The sequence below is a fragment of the Dichotomopilus funicola genome (genome assembly GCF_033296635.1).
Source record: "Dichotomopilus funicola strain CBS 141.50 unplaced genomic scaffold C8A04scaffold_67, whole genome shotgun sequence".
Lineage (NCBI taxonomy): Eukaryota > Fungi > Ascomycota > Sordariomycetes > Sordariales > Chaetomiaceae > Dichotomopilus > Dichotomopilus funicola.
Genome location: NW_026944088.1, coordinates 138,286 through 157,608, shown reverse-complemented (window position 1 = coordinate 157,608; position 19,323 = coordinate 138,286). Strand labels below are relative to the sequence as shown.

Sequence of the window (19,323 nt, the reverse complement as noted above, 5' to 3'; positions counted from 1 at the left end):
TTGGCGGCCGGCATCTTATTCCAACTCACTAATTTTTGCATTCGCATCACGTTCATCAAGGCTGAATCGTCTGGTACTCTGAATACGTTAATAAATGCCTTACAGCTTGGCTAAATCTTTGTTACCGGTTGGAATCCATTACAGCCAATGAATTCGAGTAAAGCAAAATAATCTGGCCCAAGAAGTAACCTGATCGCGGGGTTTAGGGGTTGCATGATGCGGTTGTGTTGATAAGAGGCCCTGACGTCACCGGATGCCATCCTCACCCATCGTTCTCCAACCACATAGACACGAGAGTAAGATTACCCAATTAATCGGTATTTCCCGTCCCTAAAGTGCCCTTTAAGTTTTGACATCTTGAACCACCATTTACTCGTCATGGGAAGAAAAGAGAAGATAGCTCGGTCATTGGTCACCGCGATCACAAAGACAACGCAAACGGCCAAGCGGCCCCGGAGCCTTCTTGCCCTCATCCTCAGCTTGTTTTCGGCCTTCTTTTCACTCTATCAGCTCACTCTCCGGAAGATTCGCCCCGCCGAATTTTCTCGACTTCGTAGGGAACATTGGGAGGTCAACGACGATGACTACACACAGTCCTTCCAGCCCGACGATGATGAGGACGAAGAGAAACCTCTGAAGGCGATAGGGGATATGGGTTTCTCCGGCTCGGTATGTAGCCGTACATCAAACGGATCAAAGCTTGAGCTAACCTTATGTTTAATTATACCTTCTACACGACCCGAGATCACAAATACCTCGTCAAGTCGGTACCCCGGCACTCAGAGCATTCATTCTTTCGAGACAACCTCCTGACTCCGTATGTCCACCACATGGCCCACCACCCAAACTCCCTTCTAGTCCGCATCTGCGACTTTCTCGCCGTTACCGGACCATCCATAGGGCGCTTATTTCGCCTCGCGCCATCGCACCACATCGTCATGGAAAATATCATGTACGGGAAGGAAGACTCAAGCAAATGGAATAAGAACGACTGGCAAAACTGGGACTTGAAACCGACGTCGTACTTCTACCCGGAAAGGGATATCGCGAATGGAGCCCTCACAAGCGACGCAACGAAAGACCAACTCGCAGATAAGTTCAAGGATAAGATTGTTCTCCGACGCAGTCAGGCGGACGATCTCTTGGTTATGCTGGAGGAAGATACTAAGCTACTCGCCGAGCATAACGCGGTCGATTACTCGCTATTCCTTGTGCGCATAAAACGACCGGGCAGTACCTCGTCCGAGTCTCAGGACCTAACCGCCGTCCCGGTCGATCCACCTTCGGCCCCCCCTGGCCCGCCTACTTGGAGAACGGGAATACCCTCCGCGGATGGGAAATATCTATTTCGGGCATCCATCCTCGATTTCTTTTGGGCCAAGCACAAAGCGCAGCCACAAGCCATGACGATGTTGATCAGTCTCTGGAACTTGTTAATAAGCAGGCAAGGACATATGAGTATCACCACCACGCCAGACGAGTACCGCGAGAGATTTCTCAAGATGTGCAGGGAGATTGTGGAGGTTAAGGAGGATTGAAGCTTGTATGTTACTTTGCCAGCATTTATGCTTCTATGTTCACCTCCACTGGAATGATTAGGTAGGGAGTGGATCTCTTGATCAAATACGCCCACCATGGTTACTTGCCAGGTGTTCCTTGGCCAGTTTGAAGAAACTCAGCCCAAGTTTCCATTGGTCCATCTGTGAGATCATTGTCATCGTAACTCGACTTGTACGATAGAGGTGAACTGAGGTAAAGACTGAACTGTTGCTTGGAGCTACATTCTCCAGCGACCAGTAGAAGAGGCAAGGAGACGGGGAAGGGGCCATCTTGGATGGGGTATCTGTATTAAATTATACCAAGACTGCTAATAACATCACGCCACCTCGCCACCCTGACGGTTTCTCCAACTACCAGCATAGTGGTGCGTGACTAGCGGCGGAGGTAACTCTATATCTTCATCGTAAAAATTAGTTGACGCCGCGAAGGCGTATCCGGGCAGAATCAACACATCCCCAGCCAGTTTCGGCTCGAGAATCCCCTGCACCTGCTTGGCCTTCGCTTTGCCCATGCTCTTCAGAAGGCTTTTCGTGAACCGCCTTGGACCGGTAAGGTTAATGACATCATCAAATGTCTGAAGATTCAACTCCTCCACAGAGATATTCTTCTCCTCCATCTTAGCCTGAAGGGACTGAACGATATCTTGAACCACCGCCCAAATATGGGATGACCTGGGTTTGGCCATGATGATCCATGTCGCAAATTGGTGATTGAACGGCAGGGTCCAGCCAACATCGAACTCCCAACCTACAACAACGCTAGCCTCGGCTTTGTACCGTAGCGGAATCCACTCGCTGATGGGCACTTCGCAAGAGACGTCAAGGTCAGAATAGACGCCTCCCTCGGAAAAAAGGACGAGGTAGCGGAAAAGGTCGGCTTTGAGGATAGGAACTAAACAGCCAAACGCATGGTCAGCAGGCTATGGGGCGGATACGTGGGATGATCGGCGGGAAGCACGAACCGTTGAGGCCGAGGTAAATCTCAACAAGATCGGGATGTGTTGCGCCAAATTTTTCCTGGATGAGCATGTCGGCTGAAGAGTCGGTCATGAATCTGACTTGGTAGTCTGTGTTGTTTCCAATGCAGGTGTTGGTCCATGCCCGCGCCTCAGCCGTTAGGCCTTTTGGTCCTAGCTTGTACCACAAAGTTTTCGGTATTGGCGAGGAATGGGGTTGGCCCGGCCACGCCCGCGTGGCCCAATCGTCGGCCGCTCGCTGAAAGACGTCCGCCAGGAAGCCAAAAAAGAAGGTCAAAACGAACGTGGCGAGGAGGATAAGTCGGAGATACTTTCGTGATGTAAAAACGCGCTTATTCAGAACCATAGTGCCGGCGCTGCTGTCAGGTGTCAGGACGGCGCACACATCGTGAGCGTGGGAGCGCTGGTTTTTTTTTTTTTTTGCAACATTGAACGCCGCGAAGACGTGGCGCGAAGGGGTTCATGCAGCTTGGCGCCGACCAGTTCCAGCCTTGGACTGTTCCCAAGCCCACGTCCCCCATCATTGGTGAGTGCGAGGGTTTTGGAACCCAGCCGCCAATTGACGCTTCATCCACGCGGGAACGATTGGGGTGAAGGTTGATCCTAACCTATTTCGATCAAAGCCCAACCAATTGCCGCAAATCGCGAGGAGGAGAAGCGCGCAGCGTGCTTGGCGCCATAAACCTGCCCCTCTTTCTGGCCAGAAGAACCCTAGACGTTGGACTAAGCCGCGAGGAGGCGCTTAATTCACGCCTGGGATCAAGTTGCAAGCCCAAACCATACCTCCGTACGGCCAGGAGTAAAGTCTGAGCGCTGGCCAATCTTGTCCAATGGAGTGTCGCGGTTTAGCGCAAACCTGTGAACTGGTCCATAATGATGCCTTCCGCACAGTGCAGAATGAATTTTGGCCCTTGGGGGCGAGTTGAAACCAACGGTTTACCAACCGGCAACACTTCCCAGGTTCCCGGGTGAACGGGTCGCATTTAGAGATATCTTTGATGTCCTCAAGGTCCCGATGCTTTTACCTGTCGCTCCCAACCTTCCTCCCACGCCGTCGTGGGCTGAGAGCGTCCTAGAGTCTCGAGACACTTCAGAAATGCGGCTCAGTTTCGCCGCCGCGGCGTTCCTGCCATGCACCATGGCCGGCAACATTATGACATTCATCAACCCACCCCCCGGAAATCACCAGCACGATTTTGGCGACAGCCCAATGTATCAAGTGGGCAGCGTGGTGGATATTGCCTGGACGCCGGCCAATAGTCCCGGGGTACAAACGTCACTGACGTTGTGGCAACTTAATGAGACCACGGGCGTTTATATTGGGGATCAGGAGTACATCAGCCGTAAGCTTATCTCTGTTGATCTACACCCGCCCTAACTAACACCGAAAGCTCGCAGGTAAGGCTGTCGATATCACAACCTTCAAGTGGATCGTGGCCACAAGCAAGGCCCTGTCGGTTTCCCGAATGTTCTACCTCAGTATTTTCCGGGAAGGACAGCTCGATTCTGACTCGGAAAGCCATACGTTCTTCATCGTGGAGTCCGACAAACATTCCCCGCCACCACCAACATCAACATCGAAATCATCGTTTGGAAACTCAGTTTCCCCTTCGTCCTCAGGTTCCTCCTCATCCTCAGCTTCTCCTTCATCCTCGATTGCCACCTCATCCTCGGCTTCTTCCTTATCAGCCGCTTCCCCATCATCTTCAGCCTCCTCGTCATCCTCAGCTTTAATTACGGAGCAATCAGGATCGCCCCCCGCCGCTGCATCCCCATCCACCGGAACCAACCCCCATACCACTACCCCACCGACCACCAGACAGACAAATACTTCCTCAGGACCTGCATCTCCCCATACGGCTACAGACACCATCGAACCATCGACAAATCCCAGTGACACACCTGTATCCAACAACGGTCTCGACACGGGCGCCATCATTGGAATCATCCTTGGTATCACTTGCGTTGTAGTTTTGGGTGCCATTTTCGGTTTCCTGCTTTTCAAGCGGCGAAAGATGCGAGCGCGGGCGCGAATGGGGAAGAAATACAACGGCATGGTTGAGGACCAGTCCGCTGGTCCCTTTGAGAAATGGGCTGGCACGCCGAGGTTCATGGGGAACGGGATGATTTACCAAATCTCACCGTCAGAGTTACCTGTCCCGCCGACAGAGCTCCCCACGGGATTAGAGAAGCCTCAGGTGTACGAACTGCCTTAACAGCACCAAGTATAACATGGAAGAATCTGGAAGGGTCTTTGGGGCATTTCAGGAGCTTCATGCATCGGTTTAGGTTGTTGCTGTACACCGCCTTCGTGGTTTCACACCTTGTTCCTCCCAGAGGTGAGGATACCAACTTTTACTTGATGCCTGTACAAAGAAGAGGTTGGGCGTTGGGGCGGGGGCGGCGGTAAAATTTTGGCTTTCATGTAAATATCTTGCCTAAATTGCTTGTTGATACCCTTTTGCCTTGGAAATACAGGCGCCACTTTGTAAGTCAGCCGCCTGAAAAACATGTCTCTTCAACGGCTTTACAGCTCGGGCTCGTTCGCCCTGGGGCGATTGCAGAAAGAAGTTTGGTATTAATGAGGGCGCGGGAAAGGGCTTGATCTGTTTTGGGAAGGAGCGAAAACACCAAAATACTTCTCACCACGAAAATGCTGAATGCGGATCAAAACAACAATTGTCATCATCGACTGCTATAATTAATAAAAGTTTAAAAAGATAGGTAGCCGGCTAAAGCTAGTGGGAGTGAGTATTCCAACATCTTTTCAAGGGCGTCCCGGTCTCACATCTCAGGAGAACTACGACAACAGGACCTAGATCGCATATTAAGAGGCCGTGTTGAACGGTTAATATCTAAATATGCGAAAGGAGACCATTGCTGGGAATCAACCCAAGGTGCTTCTGAGAGAGAGATTGAAACGGTAGCGTGCATCGGTAAACCGTTGAACTAGCCGCCAGATCACTCCCAAGGTGTTGAAAATCAGGACCGCACGGCCGCGTTATATACCCTGGGCGGGAAGTGAGGGTAGGAGCGGTTTTGGCGGCGGCATGTGGGCTAAGACAACAGAGGGAAACCTCCTCTTTCAAATTTGGGTTACCCAGCGATATTGTTCAAGTCGGTCTGCATGTTTGGTTTGGGTTTAGCACTGGAGCATTACATGTCCCATTCTATTCGTTCTTCCGCGCTTCCAGTTCCCTAGCCTTCTGCTGGGTTCATGAAGATTATCTGACAACGTCGGTTTGTTAGTCCGTGGGAAGGAACCGAAGGGTATCGCTACACCACGGGAAACCCAGACCGTTATGCCTTTGATCTGGTTAGCGCCCCGCAGATTCTGTTGTAACTCAATTGGTACGCCTTGTAATCTGAGTCTACCAAAGCAAATACCGGCTACGACGCGCTGCAAACATGTTCTGTGCAGAATCCTTTTCGCAGGCGCCCGGCTGGAACCGTAATTATTGTTCAATTCCGGATGTTTTGATTCGGGACTTATATCAAAACAGAACTTTTACATTTCTATCATTATTAATTTGAGGCCTCCATTCGAGAGTGTAGTAGACGAAGAATTCCTACCCTAGCGGCAGATGATAACGATAATTAATTATAATTACCTGGCCGACTTTCGACATCTCGAAGGACTAAGGGAACCCATCTCATTTAATCAGAACGTCCAAGGGTGAGGTAGTCACCCGACTTTATTCAAGAAATCGTTTCCCAGGACTAAGAATCAATTACACAAGTACAAACCTCACAGACAGCTTTGGACAGACACCCAGCTATTTTCCTGTTCCTTTCCTGCGAGACACAAGATCCGCTTTCCGGTGCGCAGTGGAGTGGCATGCAATGCAACGTTGTTGTTGGTGCTCTCGGCTCGATTTGCGTTGGCCTTGGCATGTGAAAGTTCTTGGGACTGCATCAAGCTAAAGAGATATTTATTGATGATGAATCCTGAACGTGGCCTTGGCTCTCTATCTTCTTATTTGTTGGCCAACAAGGGCCATGAAGACGGTTCGGGGTGGATAGCGGAACGCAACATCCGCGCTGCGAACTGCTGCACCTTTCCTCTCATGATTTAACTGGGCAGTTCATGCCGCAGAGCTGCACTTGAGTCTGCGATGGCCACTGGTTCAACGCGGCTCGGCCATTACAACTCTCGGGGCATGTGCTATGGGCCAGGACACGAGGTCTCGTTCGTGGGCTGAACAAATAAATTAGTTGTCTGGCTCAACAATCGTGTGTAGGCCACTACCCAATACACCTTGAATCCAGCGTTTTTCTGTGACCGAAGAATTTCTTTTCCCCAAGCAACGACATTTTTTAGGGAGCTTTGGAGATACACGGGTTTAAGCCAACGCAGTAATTCTCAAACTGCAGGGTCATCACCCGGACCCCGAGCACCCCGATTTCGCGAGAAACATTTTAACCGAATCTCCCCAACCCGGAACCGAGAAAATATTAACGGGTTTCCTGTGACTTTTCCCCGGGCCAGAATCCATAGCCACCAACAACCGAGACCACTTCTGCCAGGAACCCAAACCTCAACCAATCACCCCATGTGATTTCTGCTGACCGGAACTGCAGCACATGCGGGATGAGCCAGTTCTGGCCCGCCTCCCCCCCTCCTCTTCTCGCTTCCATAATTCCCCGATAAGCCGGCGAGAACGATCTCTCGAAACGGCCCCCGCAATCCTGCCCTTGGAATGGTAAAGTCCTTCCGCAGCGGGATGATCGTATCCTGGGATCAGGGATTGTCTCGCGTGGCACAAGCCCGCTAACCCGAAAGCTCGCTAGTGGGTTTAACGGTTTTGACCCCCCCTGTCAGATTCACACCTCCAGACTCTAGATCGAAGACGCAAACCCAACACACGGGGTTCGGCTCACGGCTTCGAGAACCGTTTCTGAGCAAAGGGTCGTGGTACCTAAGGTGGTGTGGGGATCTATGAGTATGCCCTGTCCTTGTGTTTCCTCGCGCGCAAAAATGATACGCCTGAGGAAGGGCGTATCCATCCAGACGGGCTGTGGACGGAGGATCGAGCCCCTGTAAATGCGGAGCGGAAAGATGTTGGACACCGGGTCAAAGGTGATAGATATCCTGTGGTCCTGAATCTCGCAGTGGGCAGTGGAAGGCACGTGTACTGAGTAGTTTATGGTCCTGGAAGCAGGGGGTGGTCAGCAGCGTCGGGATCTTGGCGTTTCCTTGCTCCTTTTGTGCCTTATTTATTGTTGGATACCCTGGTGCCCAGTTTTGAACTCTGCAAACTTTACTTCACTGCCGTGGGTTTCTGATCAAGATCGGTACTTAAAACTACACTCAACATCACAATGGCGACCCCAGAGGCGGCGGGGCCCCCGGCCGAGAAACAAACCCCGGGATTGCCGGACTACGTGTTGCACGAGGACGCTGTGCTCGGGGACATCGATGTCAAATGGAGACACGGACGGACACCGGACTACTCTAAGACTCGTCAGATTTATTCCGAAAGTATGGATTCTTTTTGAAGTTACCAACGTCCTCTGCCTCCTGCCTCGAAAATCACACCTACTGACAAGGGACCCTTTCTCCTCTAGCAAAGCGCGCATCTCACCAAGCAGGTAGCCTGCCCGACCTCGTCGAGAAGCTCGTAAAAAACTGGGAGATCGAAGCCAGTTACAAGGTCGATCTTGCCGACTGGCGCACGATCGATCGCAACTCCTACACCTTCGCCGTCAACGGTGGTCCATCTCAGACGGCCGAGCACATGCTCGCCGTGGGCACATACAACGCGATCGTTGAGGGCAACGAGTTTTACTGTCCTGCGCGCTCGAGTTTCGATGCCTCGCATAAAACGTTCAAACGAATGATGCCGACGTTTGCGTGGGAGGTGCTGGAGGTGTATGCGGGCCCGCCCAAGGTCGCGTTTCGCTGGCGGCACTGGGGGGTGATGAAAGAGGATTATTCCGGCATTAATAAGTAAGTCGACCCGTTTTCTGTGGCGATACATAGAGTGCAACTGGAACCATATGGACTCTCGATTTGGAGCAACAGCATGCTGATGTGGTTCAACTTGGTATAGTAAGGGTGAAAAAGTCACGGTCAAGGCACACGGAGGGCCGATTGACATTGAAGGGGTTGCTGTTGCGGAGGTGAACGATAAATTGCAACTACGCAGTGTTGAGGTGTTCTTCGACCCTATGCTCATGTTCAGGCAGATGGCCCCGGATGGTCAAACGGGCGTGACCAAGGTGAAGATCGATGAGGGGGAGGCCGTTGCGTAGGGCGGTATTTTGGCGAGGATTGTGTGAGGGCGGAAGGAGACCCGACCGCTTTCGGGCCTGTGTACGGTAATTACCGTTTCGTGTCACGAATGTACACCTTACATTTGGATGGAAACTCCCGACCCCTTCAGAAGCTCGAGTCTGGGAGACGAGGGACTAATTTTTGGGCAACCTCGCTAGACGCCAATTAATTGCGCATATTCAAGAATTCGCGCGTGTCAATGAGGCTTGTCTCCCTACGTATCAATTTCGTTAAGTTATTGGCTTCGTCGAAGCAAGATTTTGGCTGCGCCCCAGGAGTCCTGCAGATATCCTGCAGCTCATGCTGCAAACTGGTGCGCCTGCCGTTCCGCAAGGCTCTCCCGGTCCAAAGCTGAAGACCCCTCCTTTTCTCTGTCCCTTCCCCTCTCCGTTGTGAGTTGATCTTTCCGCGCCCCATCATATCGACAACAGTACAATCTCAACGGACTAAGAACAACGACATCTAGATTTTGCATCATGGAGATTGGCACTATTGCCGCGGCGGCTTAGCTAGCCGATATGGGCTGCCGCGGCCTCTTTGGGATCTACCGTTTTCTCAAGAACATGAAGGATGTGCCGACGAGGCTTCTCCTTCTTCTTGAAGATCTCGGCCACTTTTCGAGTCTCATGACTGACTTGCAGTCAGTTCTTAGCAACCACGATCCTCGGCTAAGCAATTTGAGCCCTGAGAAGCTGGACCGCATAACTCGCATTCTCGACAGCACGGCAAATGTCTGCAACGAACTTGAAAAATCTCTCACAACCTGCCTCCTTCTCAGGGATTCGACTAGGACGAGCAGGGTGTGGCGTGCATTTGTTTCTACCAAGAAGGAAGCGGATATTGCCAAGCAGTGTGACAGGCTAGAGAGGCTTAAACATGACCTCACCCGTGAGCTCCAAACTCAGGGGCTGTTGTTGATGTCGTCGGTGAAGTAGAATCACATTTGAGCTTTTAATGCAAAGCCAATGCCAACTATGATGACATGAATAGAAACAATCTTGGGATAGTCTCCGCTGAGATGCGCCAGGCCAATGTGTCGCTCTCTTCCATTGAGAACAAACTAAGTGCAGTCGATTCTGTTCTAGAAGACGTGCGCATCGGCTTAAAAGATCGCGACTCAGCAATTCCACAAACTGTCGAAACCCCCAATAGAGGGCGCCAGTCTTCAGTCGGCATCATGAATGAAACGCAACTTCTTAACATGAATGAGCTGATCACCGAAATTCATAAATGCGTGGTCCTTGGCATGGTGCCTTCTACGGCGACCCAACTGCATTTCCAAAACGCCTCTTCAGCGCAGAGGTCTCAGGTGGTAAGTGATATCTTGCGTATAACTACCTCAGCTCTCTCAGTTGTGCGTCTGAATCTCCGTGCCCCTACTGATAGCTGGGACCAAAACAGCTCGCGGCTTCAGCTCGCCGTATCGTCCAGTACCCACAGGATCTAAAGACGGTTCTTGATCGTGAGCTCACACCCAAAAGCGTGGAGTCCGACCGCCCGGCAGATTCCTGGACGACCCCCAATTTGTCTTGCCGATGCGCACGCCGAGGCCATCGAGTGAAGCACACAACCAGTGCGTTCGGCCCAATTCGGTACAGCACCGTGGTACGGACGAAGCACTCAAATGAATGCCCGCTTTATTTTCCGGGAAGCAACCGCGAGACGTCGGGATCACTCGTGTTCCCGCTGACGCTGCCATTCCTTTCGGCCTCAATCGAGTTCTTTTACTCAAGCTCTTGGGCTCGTAGTCCTCGAGATTTTTCTATCAAGTATCAGCCCACAATCAAACGCCGAGACTCTCTAAGGTATAAAGCTTTTCGCGAGGGATTGAATGTGGTTTATCCGGATTTCAACCGCAGCCCATGGACTCCAGAAAAATACCATGTGCCGTGGTTTGGACTGCTGTTTTTGGCGGGCGGGTGGCCTCAGGTTTCAGCAGTCTAAACCAACAGAATAAGGACATGTCGGGCGGGGCACATGTTTTCTCGGTGTTACCAGTACTCGCACAGTACTAAGCCCCTGGCACACACGAAAGCGCTGCACACCTCCGATCCTCAGCAGGTCGTCAGGAAGCCGAACCAACGGCGGTTCACACTTGCGGCAATAGATGCCATAAGCCTGGCTTAAAACCTGCCATTTCTGCACACACTAGCCTTTTTGGATAACTTCCTCGGCGTCACAGATGTCGCTATGAGGAACAAAGTGTTTCATCTTGGTTAGGCGGCAGACTACGACTAGTATCGCATCGTAGCCCTTGCTCTTCGGCAGGTGTACGATGAGGTCCATAAACACGTCTCTACAGGCTCTCTCGGGGATTGGTAGTGGTCTTAAGACTCCTTGGCGGGCTTCACGGGAGGCAGTGACCCGGGTACAGGCGTGGCAGTTGGATACCCAACGTTCGACGTAGGTGAGCATCCCAGGCCAGTAATAGTCACAGAACAGGGCCTTGTATGTGCGTGCTCGCTTCAAATGTCCAGCGATCGCGCTCTCGTGGTAGGAACGGACCAGTTCAGCGAGCAGTCCGGGCAAATCCGGGACGTATAAGCGGTCCCGGTAGTACAGGTACACTCCCCGGTCCTTGCACTCGGCGAGCGTGATGCCTGGGTGGCAGCTCAGCGACTTCTTCATTGCTTCGAGGACAGAATTCAGTGTCTCGTCTGCCTCGTAGGCCTTAGCGAATAGCTTCTTAATGTCCGGTGGCACCAGGGGGGCAGTCCTCTCGGTTGATAACGCGGGGTGGGGCAATTCTGTTGTGGGGGGTGTTTCCCCAAGTGGGATTCCCGTTCTGGGTCGGGCCTGGGATCGGGTAAGGACGTTGAGTTGCAAGGGTTCGTCCATGAACCGAACTCGCTTCTTGCCAGGCAGTTTCTGAGTTGGCAGGGACGGCGGGTCGGGAGTCTGGGACGGTACTAGCGGTACTACCGGGAGGTAGTTGGTTTGGGCTGGTGAAGACGGTGACTCAGGGGTAGACGGTAGCTCAGGGGCTTGGGGCGGTGTCGGCGGTAGAATTGTAAGGTCCCCGTGGATCAGGGGATCCCGGTTGGCACGCTTCAGGACTATCTGGCTTTGGTGTAACAGGCGTTCATCCCCCTCTTTAGGCTGGTCCTCTGACCTCCTGATCAGAGCGTCTGGCTTCGTACCTTGCTTTCCAGGTCGGTAGGTGATCGTGGAGTTAAACCGGGACTGGAACTCAGACCATCGGACTTGGCGACGGTTCAGGAGCTTGGTCGTGGTTAAGTACTCCAGGTTGCGGTGGTCGGTAATGACCTTGATCGGGAAGCTTGTGCCTTCGAGCTCGGGTCTCCGTTACGCGAAGTAACGGATAGTCGCTAGGAGTTCCGTATTATAAATCTCATAGCTACACTCTATCGTGGGATGTTTCTTAGAGACGAACGCAATAGGTCTCAGGATACTATCGTCTCCATACTACGCGCAAAAGGACACCAGCGGGCCTCTTTCAGACGGTTAAAGGACTCTTCGCAGCGCAAGTCCCACAGGAACTTCACATCTTTCCGGATTAGGTTGACTATCGGCGCGATGATCTTAAAGAAGTTGCGTACAAAACGCCGGTAGAAGTTTCTAAACCCTATGAATGCTTGGAAGTCGATCAGGCAGGTCAGGGTTTTCCAGTCTCTGAATATCTGTACTTTCTTGGGGGCCATCCGGATACCGTGGCGGCCAACAATAACCGCCAGGAAAGTGGTCTCTTCCTTTAAGAACTCGCACTTCTGGATCTTGATAAAAAGGCTAGCTCTTTTCAGGCCTGTCAAGACCTTGCGGACGTGGCTTAGGTGTACCTCCATCGTACGGCTATAGATCAGGATGTCGTCTAAGTATACGGTGTAGAAGACGTCTAGGTGTTGTCGAAGGGTGTCGTTGATAAACCGTTGGAACGTGGCTGGGGCTCCGGTCATCCCGAACGGCATGACCAACGTTTCATAGAGGCCAAATCTCGTTCAAAACGCGGTAAGGTACACCTGGCCCTCCTTAATCCGGATATCATTGAACGTAGAGATGATATCAATTTTAGCGTAATACTTCATTCCCTTTAGGTCATCCAGGGATTCTTTCTTTAACTAGGAAACGCGGGTAACGGTCCTTGACTGAGATATTGTTCAGGCCGGGTAGTCGACACAGAAGCGGAGGCCTCCATCTGGTTTCTTCACGAATAGGATAGGTGACGTAGCGGCAGAGGAGATCGGGCGTATAAACCCCTTCTTTAGATTCTCTTCCAGCCAAGCCTTCAGAGCTTGCAGCTCGGTGCGGGATATGGCGGTGGCCCGAGTGGTGGTGTCTTGCCCTCCATCAGCCTGATGGTGTGGTCGTACGGGCGGTACGGTGGCAGCTTATCGGCTTCTCTCGGCGAGAAGACCTTCTCAAAGTCTTGGAGCTCGGGCGGGAGCATCTTCTTTAGGACCGGTTGTCCCGGAGGGGATAGTTGCCGGTCAATATCTTCGATCGTAACGGAGAATACCTCACATGCCTTGCAGATATATGCCGAGCAGGCTCGGAGGGATACAGCGGCGATATTAACATTCTCCGACCCGGCGGGGCATGCGGGCAGATATCTCAGACATGCCCTCTCTGGCACATCGCGTAGGGCTTCAACTCTGGTCGGTCGACTCGGGGTGTTACAGTTTGCGCAAAAAATGCAACAGAGAACCGCACAGCTACAGGGGATAAGTCCCTGCAGTTGCAGGGCAGTGTAACTCCAACCCTAGCTATGAGATAGCCACAGGCAAAGCTTGTAACGCACACGGCCTGCGGCAAGATATATCGGAGTTTCCAGTCAAGGACAGACAAAAGGGCCAACCGCGAGCCTTTAGGCCACAGAGGCCCACAGCGGTAGAGCTCTCTCCCAACAACCTGACTGTGGCGGTGTCTAGGAGCCTCACTCTGCAATCAAGGCTACAGGGATGCTATCGTAGAATCTGCTGAAATACGACTTTGAGTTGCCCTTCAACTCCTGGGTCTGCCCTTTTCTATCAGCCTGATTTCCTCCGCAGGCGCCTCTCTTCCCTCTTCTACCCTACGCAACACCAAGACACCAAGGAAGTATCACCACATTCGCTGTTCTCGTGGTTCTCTCCCCCTTCCCTCCCCTCCTTCTCTCTCTCTGTGTTTGTGTGTATGTGCAATAACTCTTACCGCTCCGACATTCCGCTTAGCCCCGAAGCTGCTCTGAATGTAAGCCCAAAATCATCATGCTCGCAAAGCCGCAAATATTCAAATACGCACCTGTTCGCTTACTGACAAGACCATCTAGAATGGCTCCCAGCTGAAGTCCTACGGCGTCGGGTTCCTGGTTCGAGTTGATACTGTGGACTTTATTTCGGCTTCGGAAACTATCAATCACCTCATATGTCGTTTTCTGGAACGTTTCAATGTGTCTTCTGATATTATCTTGGTTGTCGTCAAACCGATTGCGGTCAGATAGCGTGAGACGCTCTATCATTGTGAACTCTGGGCAGTCGAGAACGATTAGAAGCGCAATTGAACTAATAGATTGCTCGAAGTAGTCACACTGCTCCTTGTTGCGTGGGAAGCCTCGAGAGAAGTGCAGTTAGCTTCAGGGCTGCTCTAGATCACACGCGCTATAAAGACATACCGTCAAGAATGAAAGCGCGCGTTCCATGCGCAACGCTTCTCAGTATATGCTCTCTCAAGATAGCGATGGTGAGTTCCTTTGGGCCGACCCTGCCAGCAATCATGTTTTCGCGGATGACGTCTGCATGCTGACTGCCTGGGCGATTGATCTGCCGCAACACATCTCCAATGCTGATATGGGCGAGGTCGAATCTCTGCGAAATCATCTGACATTGAGTTCCCTTGCCGGATCCAGGTCCGCCCAGCATGCCGATAAATATGGCTTCCTTTAAGGCGGGGTGGCATCGGGGGAAGTCGTCAGGTATACCAGCCTCAGCCGTTGCCATGCTGTGCGATTGAGCTCCCGGCGTGGAGGGCTCGGCCTACACGCAGGCATCAAGAGCTTTGTGTTTTTAGTGGTATCTGCGGAGCAACGGGGTAATGGTGTTTAAGGAGACTGCGCCGTTGGTGACAAGTTGGTTGCTTGCTTGAAGGGGGGAAGTGCGCCGAGCAACTGTTTGCTCCGGTTGTGGATAAATAAAAACCCAACACCCCAAACGCCCCCTTCTCCCGCGTAGTATTCCTTCAGAGTTCCGATGAACCGCAGTTCTTCCAATTGACAACGAAACGAGTCCGACAGGATGGGCGCCTATTTCTCTATGCCGCTAGAGGATAAGGACCCCGTCTTTGTCTCACTAGGCATGGTGGTCCTGGACGAGATTCGCTTCCCCAATGGACCAGCCCTTTACAACGTTGCTGGTGGCTCAGGCCTGTACAGTATGTGTGTTTCAGCTAGGGATGGTAGTCGGTTTGCTTACTCCGTACAGGCACACTCGGCGCGCGCATGACAGACACGGCAGCCGCGCGCCCTGAGGGGGTCGGCTGTTGTGTTTTAGCAGGGAGCGATTTTCCCAATTCTGTGGAACAGGCCATCATGAGCTGGGGCATCACCGTGACAATCATAAGAGATCCCTCCAGGTTATCCACTCGAGGCCTCCTCAAATATTCGGGAGATGGCTTCAAAGGTAGGCTAGCGGCCTTGAGATGCGGTCGGTGAGGTATACTGACACTTGCGGGGCCTAGAGGGAACGTTCGAGTACACCACCCCTCCGCTGCAACCAACACCCGCTGATCTCAACGGCTCACCACTGCTCCGGTCAAAAGCTTTCCATTTTCTGGCTTCTCCGGAGCTTATGACCACGTTTGCAACGCACCTTGCTATGCTTCGTGCTTCGGCCGAAGTCGCCTCGCAGCCTCTCATAGTCTGAGAGCCAGCTCCAGCTTCCTGCATTCCGAGGAGCCAAAGTGTACATCTCCGGACAGCCAAGTTGGTGGGACGTATATTCGCCCAATCACATCGAGTTCCTGGCTACCTTTGGCTCCGGTGACGGTGACGGGCCACCGGCGGAGTTTGACCGCAAAAAGATCGAAGAGCAGGCGCTCCGAGTTTTGGAGTCTGGGGTTGGGAGAAATGGAGACGGCGCCATCGTGATCCGCTGCGGTGAGTATGGCTGCATGGTTGCCGCTCGTTCATACTCTACCCGATGGTTCCCAGCATTCCACGGATCATCTCGTGTTTTGTGTGCCACAGGTGCGGGAAACGCGTTTCTTGGCGGCTTCGCAGTCACCCTTAGCACTACGTCCGACCTCACCGAGGCTACCATCGCAGGCGTCGTGGCCGCGAGCTTTGTCATAGAGCAAGTTGGGTTGCCTTACAGAACAACCTCACGCCACGGCAAGGAGATGTGGAACGGAGAAGCATTCTCAGTCAGGGTTGACCGGTTTCGTACCGTACTTGAGACACCTGCCAATGAATGAGCTATTGTGGAATAAGATTGAGATAGCTTCAGCACGAAGAATTTTAGCGCCCACTCTCATCATCTGGCGGGAAGAGCCACTCATTTGGTCCTTCACGCTCGAGTTCTCTTGAGGTATGCAGCCCACCCTGCAGCTTGATACTGCTTCGCGGCTTCCACGGGGTTTGCAGAAGCGTAGATACCTCTACTAGCAATGATGAAGTCCGCGCCACGTTCGACCGCGCTCGCGGGTGTCTGATACTGCTGATCCAACTTGTCGCCCTGGCTTGCCAGGTTTACGCCAGTGGTGAAGACCAGAAAATCTTCATTCTCGTCCGGCTGAGCCTCACCGAGCGCCCTCGTTGCGACAAAGCCAATCATGGATCGTGGGCACTTGCGGGCTATGTCGATGCATTTCTGAGTGTATGACCCGGTGGCCAGGCTACCCTTCGAAGTCATCTCCGCCAAGATCAGAAAGGCCCTCTGCTCGGGAAAGGGAAAACTGGGTGCCGTCACAATCTGATCTAGCGCCTCAACGATTCCATCCCCGCCCAGGACGCTGAGGTTCACGATGTCGGCCCATTCCGAGAGGCGTAAGACGCCGCCGTGGTACTGTTTCTGGACAGTGTTGCCGATGTCCACGAGCTTGCGATCTTCGAAGATCAGAAAGTTATGCTTCTTGGATAACTCCTTGAGCCCTTGAATGGTCTCATCACCAAAGTCCGCGACCACATCGACATGAGTCTTGAACACGGCAATGTAAGGTCCAAGGCCTAGATGGCGTGCAACAAGGTCAGTATCAATAGCAACGATTAGAAGCGACCGGGGCACATGTGAAAGTTGACGAACTATCAGCGCATTGAAGCAGGCTCTCGCTATCGGTCAGATCTGCGGATATCACCAGATTGGATTTCTTGGTCTCGGCGATCTGAAAGAGTCGTTTGGCAACAGGGTGGGGGTGAGCGACAGCCCGCTCCGGAAATGGGAGTTTCGAGAGGGAGGCCATAGCTGAACTGAAGTTTTGCGTGAAAATAGTTCGGAGTATTAGACTTCGGTGCGCGGTGACGCTGTCGGAGTTGTCAAGTGGGTAGGCAGGTAACCTTGCTAACTTCTAAACAGAGAGCTTTTTGTACTGCGGTACGGAGGTTTGGTAGGTGAACTGGCTCAAATCCCTTATCGCCCCACCACACTCGCGTTAAAATCATTTTTTGCACTAACCGAATTGAATTAGGCACACATTTCGACAGTTCCCTTCATCGACTTCCACACGTTGATAATCGAGAATCGCTTCGCCCTGCTCTCAATCAATGCAGCGGTTTGCTGGTCCAGATGGCGGCGGGCTCGCCGTAGAGCGCCTTCAGGTGACTGGTCGATATATATCTTCCGGACCTGTCGAGCGGGGGTTTTGGTTGCGGGAAGTCTTGCGGACAGTGTGATCGAACACGACAACTTCTATCGCTCCGGGACATTGACCGAGGAGTAGAGCCTTAACATGCGGGATGTACCTGGCTGAGATGTGAAGATGGTTGTTGAAATCAATGCCATGTCTTTCTCCGGATGTTGAAAGGTTTAGCCCAGAAAACGCACCGGGGAGGGCGGCGAAAGAATGCATGCACAGCGTAAAGTCGGATTCTCGCCCTCGGATATCTTGGATGGTCATTACGGCACGGTGGTGCGCGTAGTTTCTGATTCCGGGGGCATCCGAGGTTTCGGCAATGTAGGAGGGAGCCTCGCCGTTCAAAGGCTCGTGGTAGAAGCACAGATTTCGGCGTATGGCGCTCCCACTTTCCGGTGGTACCATCTTCATGGGAAGCCTTCAAGCTAGGTTGGAACTACCAAACTGAAGAGAATTGGGGTTATTTCACAGGCCGTTCACAGGCCTGGAACGAACAGACTTGGGCATATAGAATCGCACATAGAGGTGGAAAGGGATCTTCGCGAGTCAGAGGTCCTGTTAGCCACCCAGATATCCAGGCTTGGTGACTGTTACTTTTTGTCCTACCATCTTGCGTCGCATGCTTGCCTGATGAGACGGTGGCATCCCCTTCGGCTAACCGGGCATGTCTGTTCCTGCATCCGATTGGTGCTGCGAAAGATGCGAGGCTGTGGTAGAGTACCATGGCGCCGAATCGCCGAGGACATCCTCTGGTGTCCGGGCATCGTGCCATCAATAAAAGATGGTCTTCCAACTTTCCGCTGCGCATTCTTCGCCTCACTTCATCAAGATGGCGCAACCGGGAAGATCGATGACCAGTGTACAACTCGCCCAGCCCTGAGAGCCTTCTTCATTCTCATCAGCAGTATGTTTGAAGCTGTTGGGGTTTTTGGCTTGACACTGCGCTTGACCAGTTGAATACCATTTCTATTCCATCCATTTCTTTTCTGCCGCGCAACCCACCCGTATTGAATCCAATCAAACACGCTATCTGCCAATGTGCAAGGCGTGGCACCCAACACTCGCTTCCCCATCTCTACAGAAGGCTGGCTGCCACCTCCCCAACCACGGACAGCTAGTTACATCCAACCAATTCGGAGTTGTCGGACCCGAGGAGGCGCCGCTACCTTCTCCCCGTTGCATTCACAACGAGAACGGAAGTGTCACAATGCAACCGAAGGGGGTTCAGTTCATATTGCGGAGCCATTACATGCGTGGCAACGGGCCATTGCGATGTTGGCAGGCTTTCTCAACCTCGGTTTGGTCGTGGATCCGGGCCTGCGGCTTGGCCAATGATTCCAAGGAAACCAGAGAATATTTGTATGATGCGTGTCGCTTAGAGGTTTTCACACGGTTAGGGATGGCGCATACATGTTGCATGTTCCAACGGGCGACATCACGTATCAGTCATCGGCCGCAGCGGTGGATGGAACGACGAATGATGAGTGAAGAAACTCGACACGAATTGAGACATGAGGACGAGGAATCGTGCGAGCAGCTTGAAGCGATCCTGCAGGCCTATGACAAGGCGATCTCCAACTGGCTAGGTCCCGGCTTGGACGAGTTTTGGAAGTGGTGGTGGACGACACTGGAACCTCTTCTACCAGAGAATACTATAGAACCGGGAGATCATGACATGGGTGTGTACGTGAAATGGCCCAACATCCCGCCAGAAGCGGGCGCACATTACGAA

At 52.5% G+C, this 19,323-nt stretch overlaps 7 protein-coding genes across 7 annotated transcripts; 4 read left to right on the top strand and 3 right to left on the bottom strand.

Annotated features, from left to right (window-relative positions):
- Positions 1 to 378: 378 nt before the first annotated feature.
- Positions 379 to 1,538, top strand: C8A04DRAFT_14496 (phosphatidylinositol-4-phosphate 5-kinase-domain-containing protein; the record flags this gene model as incomplete). Its single annotated transcript, XM_062778121.1, has 2 exons — positions 379 to 673; positions 706 to 1,538. 2 exons carry the CDS (start codon positions 379 to 381, stop codon positions 1,536 to 1,538), a joined length of 1,128 nt encoding a protein of 375 aa, XP_062634344.1.
- Positions 1,539 to 1,876: 338 nt separating this feature from the next.
- On the bottom strand, positions 1,877 to 2,882 carry C8A04DRAFT_39500 (uncharacterized protein; the record flags this gene model as incomplete). Its single annotated transcript, XM_062784612.1, has 2 exons — positions 1,877 to 2,451; positions 2,522 to 2,882. The coding sequence occupies 2 exons, from the start codon at positions 2,880 to 2,882 to the stop codon at positions 1,877 to 1,879; spliced, it is 936 nt and encodes a 311-aa protein (XP_062634343.1).
- Positions 2,883 to 3,674: 792 nt separating this feature from the next.
- Positions 3,675 to 4,752, top strand: C8A04DRAFT_31518 (uncharacterized protein; the record flags this gene model as incomplete). The annotated part of the gene is made up of 2 exons (XM_062781777.1): positions 3,675 to 3,879; positions 3,935 to 4,752. The coding sequence occupies 2 exons, from the start codon at positions 3,675 to 3,677 to the stop codon at positions 4,750 to 4,752; spliced, it is 1,023 nt and encodes a 340-aa protein (XP_062634342.1).
- A 3,106-nt stretch (positions 4,753 to 7,858) lies between these two features.
- C8A04DRAFT_31517 (uncharacterized protein) lies at positions 7,859 to 8,791 on the top strand (the record flags this gene model as incomplete). Its single annotated transcript, XM_062781776.1, has 3 exons — positions 7,859 to 8,018; positions 8,105 to 8,486; positions 8,590 to 8,791. The coding sequence occupies 3 exons, from the start codon at positions 7,859 to 7,861 to the stop codon at positions 8,789 to 8,791; spliced, it is 744 nt and encodes a 247-aa protein (XP_062634341.1).
- A 5,186-nt stretch (positions 8,792 to 13,977) lies between these two features.
- C8A04DRAFT_14469 (adenylate kinase-domain-containing protein) lies at positions 13,978 to 14,746 on the bottom strand (the record flags this gene model as incomplete). Its single annotated transcript, XM_062778106.1, has 2 exons — positions 13,978 to 14,360; positions 14,422 to 14,746. 2 exons carry the CDS (start codon positions 14,744 to 14,746, stop codon positions 13,978 to 13,980), a joined length of 708 nt encoding a protein of 235 aa, XP_062634340.1.
- A 294-nt stretch (positions 14,747 to 15,040) lies between these two features.
- C8A04DRAFT_39498 (uncharacterized protein) lies at positions 15,041 to 16,217 on the top strand (the record flags this gene model as incomplete). Its single annotated transcript, XM_062784611.1, has 3 exons — positions 15,041 to 15,098; positions 15,227 to 15,424; positions 15,706 to 16,217. The coding sequence occupies 3 exons, from the start codon at positions 15,041 to 15,043 to the stop codon at positions 16,215 to 16,217; spliced, it is 768 nt and encodes a 255-aa protein (XP_062634339.1).
- A 92-nt stretch (positions 16,218 to 16,309) lies between these two features.
- Positions 16,310 to 17,201, bottom strand: C8A04DRAFT_39497 (Orotidine 5'-phosphate decarboxylase domain-containing protein; the record flags this gene model as incomplete). The annotated part of the gene is made up of 2 exons (XM_062784610.1): positions 16,310 to 16,968; positions 17,045 to 17,201. 2 exons carry the CDS (start codon positions 17,199 to 17,201, stop codon positions 16,310 to 16,312), a joined length of 816 nt encoding a protein of 271 aa, XP_062634338.1.
- Positions 17,202 to 19,323: the final 2,122 nt, after the last annotated feature.